We start from the raw sequence: 14,793 nt of genomic DNA on the forward strand, positions 1-14,793 counted from the left end.
ACCTCTCGATGTCTTTCTATGGAGGACCGTAAAGGATGTTGTTTATTTGTAAAAACCAGCTACATTGAATGCGCTATGAGAACAAATCCAAATGTCTTGTACAGCTTTCACGCTGGACAAGTTACAGAACGTACTGTAGTTCGGCGGCATCGACAGTGTTTGGATGCTGATGGTGGCCACTTCGAAAGCCTGCATTAAGCTGCAATTTCTCGAAAAAAAAAAAAAAACGAGAATTTTATCTCAATTTGTTCCAAAGTTATTTATGAAGAAACAGTGTATGATTTTTTTGGGATACTCTGCATATCGGTTATTTGCAAGATAGCAGAAAATATAGTTCCTTGTATTTTTTTATGAGATTTGAGACCCTACTGTAGATTTGCTCAGATTAAAACTTTTTAAAATAATTCAGGCTATGTTGTGAGTAGAAGTTTCAATACATCATTTCTTTTATTGTTGGGTAAAGAAATGAAGTGCACCACATATGTTGCATTTAAATAGAGTGGAAGTGAAATAAGGCTTTCAGATTTTCAGAGCTGCTTATGTTGCATCTAAGAAAAAAAAACTATAATAACATATTGTTGAAAACTAATAGTTTTTTTTTTTGCTCAAATGTTTAACAACCTCGTATAGAGTTGTCCGTATCGATAGGAAATCTAATCATGTATAATTTATCTCTTCGGCGTATTTGAATAGAGTGAACGGTTTTCTAAATTTAATTTTAAAAACCTCTAATTCCAAGCAATCTGCACGATGCAACGTCGCGCCAGAGAACTGGTCATCTAGCGAGACACATCGAGTTCGTTGACCTCTTACATCTGTATCACGAGAAGAGTGTGTTAACAGCGATGTTGTCGGACTGCTGAAACTTCCAACTTAATTTTCTAATTAACCGTGCATTTAATCACAAAACGTGAAGTAGGTTTTCTATTCATTTTATTGTACCCTAGACACCTCTTTCAATCAGGAAGATTATTTCACTTCCAATTTGTATACTCTGGAAAGCTTAATCAATTCCTTTTATTTTTGTGTTGCTTTATTTAAGAGCGTAGCTCTGTCGGCTAAGGCGCTTGCCTGTCGATCCGGAATTGCGTTCGGGCGCGGGTTCGATTCCCGCTTGGCTGATTACCGAGGTTTTTCCCAACCGTAAGGCAAATGTCAGGTAATCTATGGCGAATCCTCGGTCTCATCTCGCTGTAGTTGATAGAGCGTTGTTAAATAACCAAGTAAAAAATACGATTTTTAAACTGAATTTTGTCACTTGTTAATTCACTCGAGTGTAACAAGTCGTTGAAGTTCAGCACGACACACTTTCGGCGCATTGCTCAATTACCTCGTCAGTCACTTTAACTGCAGTGAGAGAGGACGATCTGAAGCTACACATTTGCATAATGAATACGGAGGCCTTACCTTTTGATAATATAAATGAGAAAAATAATACATTACGGAAGTTTTCCATGGATACTAACAACTCCATCCCTGCAGGATGTTGAACAGTCTTTTACGTTCCTGCAACACAAAAAATAGATACTCTTACATAAGGCATTATTCTTGCATGTAGTAGTGGGAAGATGACTAGGGGTATGAAGCTTGTGCACTATAATGTAGTATTGGTACTTCGTATATATTTAACCACGTCTGATACCAGATGTTTTGGGTAAGTGGCTATGGTGTGGAAAGCAATGCATATTATGTCCAATCACAGACGTCTCTAAAGGGGACGTACAGTTATTTATTATACAATATCCTGAAGGTTTTCTTTCGGGCACGAGTGTAAAGTTTGTGAAATTCAGCTTCACTTCGTTTCACAAGCTTTACACGCGTTCCAAAAAGATAACGTTAAGAATATGTATCGTATGTGTTTTTTCTACAATAGCACAAATTTACATTAAATAAATATTTGAAATTGGAGATGTTATAAGATCACGATTTCAAGGCCGTCCACACCTCCACACCCTCTTACCTAGCATCTCGTTTTGTTTACCTTTCACTACCTCGAACCCGGAACATGTACCTTCTCTCTATTCCTCTGCACAGAACATCCTTCTACTCATCATCTTTCAGCATATCTATTCCACGCCTCTGGAATTCTCTCCCTGATCACGTCAGAGACTGTCGGATAATATCAAAATTCAAATTTAAATTAAAAAATCACATTCTAGTTCGTGGAATTGTTTGTTGAACACATGTCAGGTTGCGCAACTTCACCTTAACCCATGACATATAGTAAATATTGTAACTATGCTGTTGTAAAATTGAAAATTAATATGTAATGTATTTATTATTATTATTATTATTATTATTATTATTATTATTATTATTATTATTATTATTATTATTAGTAGTAGTAGTATTATTATTATTGCTATTATTATTATTATTATTATTATTATTATTATTATTATTATTATTATTATTGTCAGTTATCAATATCATCATTGCTATCTCTGTTTTCTTTCTTTTCGTTGTATTACCTTAATGAGAGCACTATAATGTACTTTTGACTCTGTTGACCCTCTATAGGGCTTTAACTTAATTTGTATCATTTTCATCAGTGTTTGTATTTCTTTTTTGTATTTATATGTGCTATCTGGTAGGATGGAAGAGAAGGCCTTATGGCCTTAATCCTGTCAGATTAAATAAAATTATTATTATTATTAAACTCAGAACTATTAAGAAATGACAGGCTGTTTTATTCATGACCACATTTCATGACCGTCTAACCCGGCAGTAAAAATCAACAAAGCGATTAGGAAAAGTTGAATGCTACCTCTTATTGTAATGAGTACTACATATTTAACTTCAGAACAACACGGTATAAATGTAAACATGAATGTTGAATTTGTTATTTGTTTGTGTTACATGTAATATTTACGCCATGAAAGATCGATGCAATGCATTAATTTCTTACTCAATCAAGTTTGTACACTGAATATTGCATTCTCTTTGGCAGTGCTTAAAGTGGTTAGGCCTACATAACTTTTTTATGCACTAGTGTTTTAAAGGCTCTCGGTTCGCGCTGACAACAGTGGATAAAATGCAAGTTTTCACACTATCGCTTAGACACAAATTCAAGCGCGTCTCTTGATAACCTCCGTAACGACAACTTACACGTTTAATACGGTTGGCGCGCGGTTCATTAGATGACTATAGATGAGCCACACGCAAAAATAATCCTTCTGCGTACGCGCAATGTCTCCCACCAGCAGGACTGGCGTGTTATCACTAGAGTTCCAAGTTGAGGCACATTATCGTTTAAGTTACGTGCGCATAGGATAGAACGTGTTTACAAAACAACTGGCAAGGCAGTTCTCCGCCCTCATACACATAAGTACTGTACCATGTCAATCGAATAGAGCCGTTGTAATACGTAATACAGGTCCAGCAAGGGGGGGGGGGTAACTTCGCTTGAAGGGCAAACGTAAATATTATGTTGGATAGAATTAGTGATGAGTCCAACCGTAGCTCGCCAGCTCGCGCTCCCAAGAGAGAGTCGTTCAAAAGAGTCTGTTCGTTTACGAGCTGGTTGCGAGCTCTTTCGTTCGCGACAGGCTAGAAAGCTCGCGAACGACATCGTTCAAGAGCCGGGGCCTGTTTCACAATGTTTACAAGCTTTGTAATTTGTAAACTTTGCTTGTAGATTGTAAACTTCTGTTTCACAATCTTTGGCATGTGAAAACTCCTGCGGGACAAAATTGCGGCACACCAGCGACGCTGATTTAATCTCGGCAGTTGCGAGCAGTCGTTAAATAAAACATACCGGTAACATTTTACAGTAATAACGAAGTCACAGAAATAAACTTGTGTTGTTTTTAGTTCGGTTATTTTACGATACTTTACCAACTGGGATGGTTATCTAGCGTCTGAACGAGATGAAGATGCTAATGTCAGCGAAATGATCCAGGGTCCAGCGCCGAAAGTTATCCAGCATTTGCTCTTAATGGGTTGAAGTGAAAACTTGTCTAGAATAAGGTTGATATTAAATAAATAAGTTTTAGATAACAATATGTTGTATTTAAAACTCGGGGAAGAGAGAAATTGAACGTAAAGTAGCTTAATATATTGTTTCCAAGAAAGGAAGGTAATTTTATAATCAAAATGAAAATTACTCGAGTATTGTGCTTAGTAAAAATTTAGTATTAGTATGAAGTCAGAATGAAAGTTTTCTAAGTTAAATTGATAATAATAGAGTCAAGTGAGAATAAAATGAATTAAAATTAAATATCACCATATCATAAGATAATTAAAATACGTATATCAGTAAAAATATAATAGTAATTTACATATCGTATTCTACATATTTCTTTTATTTTTAATTTGAATTTACATAATGTTAGTTTTTTATTATAGGTACTTCGAAATCATGTCATTATAAAATGTGTATTCATAATTAAGGCTGTATTATTTTGCCAGCAATTGTGACGCATTTTGTCTCTTCAAAAAAAAAAAAAATGTATATATTAAAAATTTGTTCCGATTGAATTTCGTTTCCGACATCACAATGAGTTCATGTCCTCCTAATTCACCAGCTTCTGGGCTAGTACGTACGGAACCTCCAACAGACAGCGTAAAGAATAGATCCCATAGAAAATAGATGGACAAAGTAAACAAGCCCAAGCCTGTTCCCTCACCTCCGCTATCAGTTAACCTGTAACTATCCTATTGGAACCTCAATTACGAAGTCTAGTTATCACCTTACCACTTCTTAAAAATCACTTGTTAATGGCTTGGGCCGCCTACAGTGCAAATGACAGCAAGATTTCTACGTCATGCTATGACTATGACTGGCGATTACAGATTCTGCATGTAAACCCTGCGGATGGTGGGGGAAAATCAACGGAGGTAGGAGTCCGCCAGGTACCCTCTTGAGGATGGGACCTGTATCTGTTAGGGCTGAGGCAGGGTGACTTACCTGTCAGCATCGAATTCACGAATGGCATCCAGGTAGACTTGAGGCAATCATCAGCATTCAGAGAATGAACAATGTGCCAAGAATGCCTAAGTGTAAGTGTACGTCTTGGGTCTGGCCCTCGAAAAGCAAAGGCAAGCCAAGCAAAAATTATAATCACGAACACGTGAGAAGACTAAAGCGCTTTTCAAATGAAAGCGATTTGTCCTTGGGAGCCCGGCGACCAATGTCCAATCACAAAGAGCGAAAGAAAAAGAATAGCTATTCTCTGTGCATGAAGCGGGAAGGTTCCATTAATATTAGTGTCTGTAGGGTGTTATGAAATTCGCTTCCGATTTGAAACAGACAGTAGTATCGTCTCGGGTTCGACTCAGAACCACTTGAGCCGTGATAGCTGGTCTGCGACTGTATATACGCTACGCTACTCCGCGTTGGGCTAGGGGATTATTCACTCATCCACTACAAATTCTATCAATATTGAATTCACAAATAACTGTCGATGTAGAACCTATACTTACTTTAGTCAGTTGATCTTTTTTTTCTCCGTCTGGAAAAGAAATGAAATATGTTATTACTATTACTCAGAATTATATGTGATAAAAACTTTAAAATATTCAATATAAATAAAGAAAAACTGGCATAGATTCCCGCAAGTGCAAAATCAATGTTAATGTATGGGAAATGTTTAAATAATTATAGCATTTAGAAAGGGATTAATATAATTTATTAGAACTAATTAAATTTGGTAATTATGCAGAACAACTACAGAAGCGATTTTGTTATTATTTTTGGTGGTTTGGTAGTGTTCAGTATTGAATTTCGTTTATTAGTACGTGTATATTATGCGTAGGTCAGTTATGGTTGAGGTAGAGTAGATTTTTTTTAAATATGAAGAGGAATTGAACTTGGTTTTTTTCTCATGTTTAGAAGACTATGTTGTTGAGTGCATAACTTTTAATGTATTGTGATTTGATTGGCTGAAGTGTTGTGTGTTCTTATTGGGTGATGTGTCTTCCAGTATGATTGGATGGTTGTGGTTGTCATAAAGCGTTGTGTGTTGTTATTGGGTGATGATTTTTCCGGTATGATCGGATGGTTGCGGTTAAGTGATAGCTGTATGTTACGAGCTATAGTTTCTCTAAGTCGTTGACTGTATGATTGTAGTTTGTCGTAGATGTTGCGTGTGTTATTCTCATCTTGCAGGTGTTCTATCGCTGTGTAATGGATGTAGAATTTCGTTCTTTATCTGTATAGAGTTGAGAGAGGAGGATATTGTAGACTATTTCATGAATCACGGTATTAGTAAGGATTGCATGATTTGCGAAGTGTGTTGCCATGATTTGAGAGCAAATAAGACGGATCTGAACTTCCGTTGTGGGAGATTATACCGGAAGTATGCGAAACGGAAGAAAGTTGGTCGTTGTGGTACCTTTCTGGCACGTAATAAACTTAGTGTTGTGGACTTTTTCGTTTGGTTGCGTCATTGGATATTTGGGAGAATATATGTTTAAGTGTAAATATCTAATGGAAGAGAGAATGTGTGTGCATTCTTTAGAGCAGCTGCAGCCCTGTATCCTCCGAATTATTAAGGTAAGGTTCATCATGTTTGACATTGTTTGACAAATTTGTCAAATTGATTCAGTCTTTGTGTGGCTATTTTGGTTAGGTTAGGTTAGTTTAGGTTATTGCTGCTTAAATTTGTCCTCTTGAAAAAGGAGTGAAAATTAAGGTTTTTGATAAAAAAAAATATTACATTAAGTTTTTGCGGTTTACGTTGTTTTCCTACTTTTGTTTTTAAGTTTTTTTGAAAAAGGGGGTAAAATGTAGGGTTTTGGGAAAGAATAAAATTTAAAATCGCTTCTGTAGCTGTTATGCATAATTACCTTAAAGGTAAATCATTTTTGCTAGGGACGGTCTCATGAGTCCAGGGTCCAACGTCGAAAGTTACCCAGCATTTGCTCTTAATGAGTTGAGGGAAAACCAAGGAAAAATCCTCACCCGGGTAACTTCTCCCGACCAGGACTTGAACTCAGGCCCGCTCCTTTCACTGTCAGACAAGCTAATCGTTACTCCACAGCGGTGGACTGTATGGGTGTTAAGAGTGATCTAAAGCTGTTGTTGAAAATGACCATAAAGTAATTGAAAAATGAATCCAAGCATCCTCGATTAGTCAAATGGTTTTGTTAGGAAATATAGTCTAACGAAATATGTCTTTGAAATTATTTGTATTTTCTGCTGAAACGTGTATTATAGATTTCTTGGCTGCATCCCTATTCCGGGGAGGTCTTCAATTGTAGAGAATGCTTTCCGTGTGTAATACAGAAACTGAATTTATCATTCTGCACAGATGCAAATCGCATTATTTCAAGTAAGAGCTATTCGCATATGTTAAAAGGGAACGAATTTATATGAAACTGGTAGAGAATATTGTACAGTATATTTGTCACCTTTGTGAATCTGGTTTATTTATTACAATTCGTATTGGCAGCTAGGACTTCGTAAGTAAGCTTTCCGTAAATTAGTTATCCTGTGGTAATTTCCAATGTAGTCTACGATGTGACGTTCCATACAAAAAAAAATTGAGAGTAATAATGTTGTTATTGCTTACCTTCTACGCCCGCAATCACCCTGTCATACTGAAAATAAATGAAGAAAATTTAGTTAAGTGTTTAAAGCATTGAGAAATTAGTCATTATGGTGACTTGGTAGGAAGGAAAGGTGGGATTGCTGTGTTTGGAGTTTACACACTTTAAGTCCGTGAATGGGAGTGCTGTCGGGCTAACTTTACCAGTAACTTAAGTTATTTCTCCTCCATTAGATGTTTTAAATGGATGTATCTGCAACTCGGATTGTAGATATTTCTGTGGTGTTTGGGTAAAGGGAGATAAGTCATAAAAATGAGTTCGGAGATAAATGAAAATTAAACTTGAAACCCTTGTTACAAATAATTTTCTACAAAATAAAACACATCAACTGCTAGTATTCTTTGATTTTTGCACACCCACTTGTATAATTTAACTTGTGTGTGCATCTGGGGAACAAAATTCCATCTGCACAAAAAATGACTTATACCCCTTTACCCGAACACCACAGATTTATACAAGTCTTACTGTCGGAATTATGAGGGAGAAAATAGGAAACAAAATATAAACTATGATTGCAGGGATCCGTAGCAAATACGCCCTAAAATAGAGGAAAACAACAATATATTGACATGCAGTGGAACCGTGACGAACCAGGATAACTGCTAGATCATATTAAGCTGGAGTTTTGGCCAAATAAGAAGTTTTAGTCCTCACAGAAGTGTTTTATTCGGAACACTGTAAGATCTTTGGAAATTATGAGAGAAACGTCAGCCTCAGACATAAGAATCGTCATTGTGGACCCCGGCGTGACTTAATTTAATGATAATTGTTACTTAATACCAATCCGTGGATGTTCTGATCAAGTGATGGGACACTGAAAGATCAAGTAATGATGATTCCACGTATGGATTTTTCTATCTCAGAGCATGCAAAACATAAAGAAAATAAATAAAAGGAAAGCTTTAGTGTGTGTGAACAACTGTAACATAATGCTCTCTGCTAAGTTTGAAACATCAGAAGGTAACAGTTTTAAAATTTAAAATGTTCAAATTTGTCATATTATGTTAAAATTGATACCCGGAATCCAAGAGGGGCTGCCGACTCCATTTTATATCGAAATCGAGTTAGATACACGATTGCATTGGTTTCGTTACTGGGAATCTGTATGCCAAAAATAGAGGCCCAACTCCAACATTTAACCATGCTAAAGTGATGTGAAATATCTATCGGAACCAAAGAGAGACCCAACTCCAGGTACTTGGCCTCTCTTGTACTCCATTAGGCAGTTGCGGCATTTTGTCGCTAGATGGTAGCAGGAGCGTTCTACATCAGTTTTTTGAAAATGGCTTCAGCTTCAGACAACGAATCATCTGCTGATAGCATAAGCATAGGATAAGAATTTCGTGATTAAAAGAATCACTTCCTTCAGTATTTCAAAGACAGCAACAAAAAATGGAGAAAAATTCAAAATATTTGAGTATAAAGTTTTTACCTACAGTAAAACTCATGAGTATGAGATTGCAGTTTCACGAACAATGTCAAATGTTGTGTTTGATTACTTCAGATTAATTAAGCCAAATTCTAAGCCGGATCTTACCAATGTACCTTTGTACACAAAACCCTGTCCAGTGAAGGCTGACAAAATTCGAGACTTAAACACAATCAAAAATCATCTAAGAAAGGACGTAGTCTCTTACATAGAATCACTGCAGTCAGCAGAAAACTTGTCCGATTCTGACGGCGATTAACATGTTAATGTGTATTGTGTAACAAATAAAAGTATTGTAAATCAAAGTGATCACTTGTCATTTACATTATTGTTTGTAAATACCACACATTAACCTTCAAAACCACTCAATATAGCTGCAAACTTGTATGTAAAGGCTCCGGAATCCAAGAGGGGCCCAATATTTAATCAATTTGAAAATTTATTTCTCATGCAAAATAATTAGTAGAAGCTTGTTGCCATGGTTATGAAAAGATGTAATGGAGATGTACTTACGAGAAAAAACTATAGTTAGTCAGAGGCATTTTGTAGCAACAGCAAACATTTTTTCTGTTTCCCAAAAGTTTGATGTAATGGACTTGGGCCCCTCTTGGATTCCGGGTCTCAAATGAAAACTTCCAATTGTTGCTTCTTCCAAATCCTTTATGGGATTGATTAAAATAGTGGTTTATTGTGATGCTGAAAACTTCGTCCAAACTGATGTGTAAACAGGTTTTCTTAATTTTACAGCAAGCAGAGAAATTTAGTTTTTCTTAATTTTCACACTACGCCAAGAAAGAACAATAATTTTAATGTATACTCAGATTTAGTTTTTAAATACAAATGTAACGTGTAATTTTTTTAATGGTAACTTATAAGTAGAGACCTGATTTTTATGTAATATCAAGGTGTGAAATATGTACATATTTATGTAAGAAAAATATAATGACTATGTACCAAAATATGTAAAATCATGAAAATATTTAATATCAATATCTGGCAGTTAGAGGATAGGTAAGCTCTCCAGTTGTGATTTCATAGAGCACCCGACGTTTTAGCGCACACTTGACACATTACTATTTTTTCTATCTGTAGTGAAAACTTCGTCCATCGCAATCCATGATTTTATTTTTGTCGTTAGGGTTGAAAAATACAGGGGTCATTTTAGTTAGTTAAAAGCAGTAGATAAACTCACTTGCACTTTATACTGTAGGCCTAAGTACTAAAAGTAGAGAAATGAGTGAAATGAATGAGACAACAGAACTACAAGCACTGTGTCGCTTTACTGGATTAGGAGAAAATAAGAGGATATGTGGGACACATGCATTTTAGCTGCTCCCTGTAAGAAACAAAGTACCTACTAAAACCTCAAACTATAGGCATTTACAAACTGTTATTTGAAAAGTGACATTCCTGTCTCATTCAGAAGAGTAGGATTATTCCAGCCGAGAACCATACTTTCTAATTGCTCGGAAAATCCCATTTCCGTATATATCTAATAAATTTAAAGTAGAGTGATTAAGCAGTAACCTGAAAAGCTATTTATTTTAATCTTTCAACATCTTTCCAGTTTGTTCCTTCACTTCAGCTCTTTTCAAAAGTCGGCTATTTTATTGCGGCTCATATCTGACTTAACACGGGGTTTCCCTGGAAGGATTAGGAAGAGGTTGGGTGAGGTTGCAAATTGCATGGGAACGGCTTGTCAAGACGTGTGCAGAACAATTATAACTTGGGTAGGTAAAAAGGCTTTTTAAATCTGTGTATTTCAAATTGTAAACTTTCCCAGCAGAAGTTTTTTTTTTTCTTATAGAGAAGTAAAAATGAATAAAACCCATAAATATATAGATTTATGTAATGCCAAACCATAATATGTAATGTGGATAAAGATGTAAAAATATGTAGTATCAAATTTTAATATATTAATGGTAATTACAAGATTCGCAGAGATTTGTTATTCATATACGGTTTGGTTGAAAGAAATGTAATATGTAATTACATAAAAATCCGGTCCCTGCTTATAAACGAATATCGAACAAAATTGTTAAAGAAGAAAATAAATATAAAACGCGTGGACTCCCAAATTGTTCCACTTCAGCCATGGATATAATTTTCCTTTATGGAGGCTACGGGTTGTTAGGAAACATAAATAAATCATACAGTATATTATGCAAATGCTCTGATTGAGCTTGAAGCTCATACGTACATTTGTTATCAGGCAGTACATCTAACTTGACGATATATAGAGGAAGAACAATTTTGTTTGTATGCATCTGGAGTCTGATTAGTGTAATATGTAGCTAGACGGCGATGTATCCAATAGAGGGGAAAGGAACTTGCCACCCTATGCCATTATCTCTTGGCGTAGTTGCCTTAAAAGTGGTGCCTTCTTGGCATTACTTGTGAGTTATATTATTTAATGTACCGAAGTACATATGATATTTCCATGCAGATATTCTGCGTCGTCATACGATGAAAGAGTAATGGAACGGAGAAAAATTTTCTCCGGCACCGGGATTTGAACCCGGGTTTTCAGCTCTACGTGCTGATGCTTTATCCACTAAGCCACACCGGATACCCATCCCGGTGTCGGACAGAATCGTCTCAATTTTAGTTCCAACTCTTGGGTTCCCTCTAGTGGCCGCCCTCTGCACTACGTCATAGATGTCTATGAACGTAGGACTGAAGTCGACACATGTGCTGAGGTGCACTCGTTATGAGTGACTAGTTGGCCGGGATCCAGCGGAATAAGCGCCGTCTTCAATCACATGGAAATCTGCATGGAAATGTCTTATGTACTTCGGTACATTAAAATAATATATATGATATGCGTAAATCACTTCGTGATTTAAGACGGCGGTGACATAAACAAAACAAACTTACTGGCGTCTGCCTTAGAACATTCAAACAATTAAGCGTGCATAAAACAAAACAAAAAGCCACGATTCTCGATCACATCTTGCAGTAGAGTGGGCATGGAATCGACTAGTCTTTGCAAATAGCTACTCTTCTTAGACACAACATTCTATACATTCTGATCATAGATACACAAGTGTTCTGCCCATAGGCAGGTCTTTCATTGCAAACCCAGCATTCTCCAATCTTTCCTATTTTCTGACTTCCTCTTAGTCTTCGCATATGATTCACATATCCTAATGTCGTCTATTATTCTTCGCAACCAGAGACCCAACCAATTCCTTTTTCTCTTTCTAATCAGTTTTAACATCATTCTTTCTTCACCCACTTTTTCCAACACAACTTTATTTCTTATTCTCTGTGTCCACTTCACACGCTCCGCTCTTCTCCACATTCACATTTAAAATGCTTCTATTCGTTTCTCTTCATTTCATCGTATTGCCCATGTTTGTTCCCCATACAATGTCACACTCCACACAAAGCACTTCACTAGTCTCTTCCTTAGTTCTTTTTCCAGAGGTCCGCAGAAGATGCTCTTGTTTCTATCAAAAGCTTTCTTTGCTCATGTTTGATGTGTTACTTGGGAAGGATAAATGCGGTAAATTCCCGTTCCTTTCCGCACACCACTGTCTCTTTCATTGCAAACCCAGCATTCTCCAATCTTTCCTATTTTCTGACTTCCTCTTAGTCTCCGCATATGATTCACATATCCCAGCTTATTAGATCCCAGGGGACCCAATCGTGAAGATGAGGAGAGAGGATTTGACTAATTGGACCCTCCGGACTTCACCGAAATTCACCGCAAGGGTTAAATATTAATTCTATCAGGATGTTAGACCTGATCAGAGACCGAGAAATCCCAATTAGCCTTTCCCCCTCCCCCGCATCCTGGACTAGTTTCTACAAATCATCAGAAAATCTTGGAGGGGGATTGGTCCAATTTTGCCGCAAATGTTTCCATACTTGTGACCTCGTAGCTCTGCAGAAGAACGTCGGAATTTAGATGTCAACGTCTCAGGTTCAATTCCTCGTCACTCCTTTCATTTTATTGTGGTTCAAGACAGTATAATGTAATAATATAAAAAGAAAAACTAACACCAATATTGTGCAACTATATTGTTTCAAACCTAATATTAAATTTATGATATTTATATCGCTAAAGAACGATAACTGAATATAAATTACAACTTGAATATTGTTTATGTCGCTGAAGAACGATAACAATATAAATAACTTGAATATTACTTATGCAGTATCACTAAAGAACGACAACAGAATATAAATGTTAATTATCGGTTTGGTTATTATATAATATATATTTAATTATTTAAATAACATAACCTATTTTACAAAGAAAAATAATTATTTGTATTATAATAATTACTTATATAAAATACAGATTATTTATATCGCGAAAGAGCAATAACAATATAAATAATTTGAATATTATTTATAACGCTAAAAATGAAAACAGAATATAAATGATAACTTCAATATTATATATATCGCTAAAGAACGATAACAGAATATAAAAAAGTGAACATTATTCATATCTTTAAAGAATGATAACAGAATACAAATGTTCACTTGAATACTATTTATATCTCTAAAGAACGATAACAGAATACAAAACATTATAACTTGAATATTATTTATATCGTTAAAAGAACGATAACAAAATAGAAATAACTTGGTATCGATAAAGAACGATAACGGAATACAAATGATAATTTGAATATTATTTATATCGCTAAAGAACGATTAAAAAATAAAATGAAAACATGAAGAAGGCCCAAACCCACAACCTTCGCATCATTAAGCAAGCACTATACCGTTGATCTATGAGATGCATATATGGAATAAATCGATATTTTCAGAACTGCTTCTACAAGCACATGCATCGTGTAACATCGTCGTGACCCGAAGTGGACTTAGAAAATATTCGCTGTTTACGAGTGCGGCCACTTTTTTTTTTTTTTTTTGACAACTGTACATATCAGCCAGAACCTCAGTCAGAGATAACATATCTATACGGACACTTAAATAAACAAGCTATAAGGTTTTTAATACAAAAAACTTGAAAATATAAGAAGAGTAAAACGTATTTTTAAACTGGAATATACAGTAGCATGCATTATGTATCTTTATTATTTCGTTGCTAGCTTTGAAGAATTCTCGGCAAATTTTTCGGCGACACATGTACTTCAATTCAAAATACAATTGAAATTTTTATAATTTTATATGCACTTAATTTAAAAAAAATGTGTCTTCTTACTATAGTGCAAATTTTCATTACCTTAATTTTAAGCCATTTAATAGTGGTATAAGGTTTTGAGATTTGGTACATGGAATGTTACAGGTCTATATAGAACAGGAGGGGTAACATTAGTACCAAAAGAACTAGCTAGATATAGAATAGACTTTGTGGGCGTACAGGAGGTTAGGTTAGATAGGAACGGCATAACACAAATAGGAGATTACTTGTATTATGAGGAAGTAAACGATCATCACAAATTAGGAACAGGATTTTTTATCCATAAAAGAATAAAATCAGCAGTAAAAAAGGTCGATTTATCAGTGATAGGCTATCGCGTTTAGTACTTAAGGGTAGATGGTGCGATATCGTAGTTATAAATGCTCACGCCGTTACAGAAGAAAAAGATGACTATATAAAGGATAGCTTCTATGAGGAATTGGAACACACTTTTGATCAGTTACCTAGATATCACATGAAGAATTTATTGGGAGATTTCAATGCTGAAGTAGGACGGGAGGATATTTTTAAACCAACTATTGGAAAAGAGAGCTTACACGTAACTAGTAACGATAATGGAGTTAGGTTAGTCAACTTTACCACATCAAAAAAATTAATTGTCAAAAGTACAACATTGCTCCATAAGGAT

The 14,793-nt window shown here is 35.5% G+C and overlaps 1 protein-coding gene across 1 annotated transcript in view; it reads right to left on the minus strand.

Annotated features, from left to right (window-relative positions):
- Positions 1-14,793, minus strand: part of LOC138705199 (uncharacterized) — a 62,746-nt gene that overhangs the window by 25,762 nt on the left and 22,191 nt on the right. The window contains exons 3-5 of the mRNA XM_069833942.1: positions 7,515-7,542; positions 5,425-5,453; positions 1,467-1,506 (exon numbers count right to left, since the gene is read on the minus strand). Of these exons, the coding sequence (XP_069690043.1) occupies positions 1,467-1,506; positions 5,425-5,453; positions 7,515-7,542 (97 nt within the window). The remainder of the gene's footprint in view (positions 1-1,466; positions 1,507-5,424; positions 5,454-7,514; positions 7,543-14,793) is intronic.

This window comes from Periplaneta americana, chromosome 8, assembly GCF_040183065.1.
Source record: "Periplaneta americana isolate PAMFEO1 chromosome 8, P.americana_PAMFEO1_priV1, whole genome shotgun sequence".
NCBI lineage: Eukaryota > Metazoa > Arthropoda > Insecta > Blattodea > Blattidae > Periplaneta > Periplaneta americana.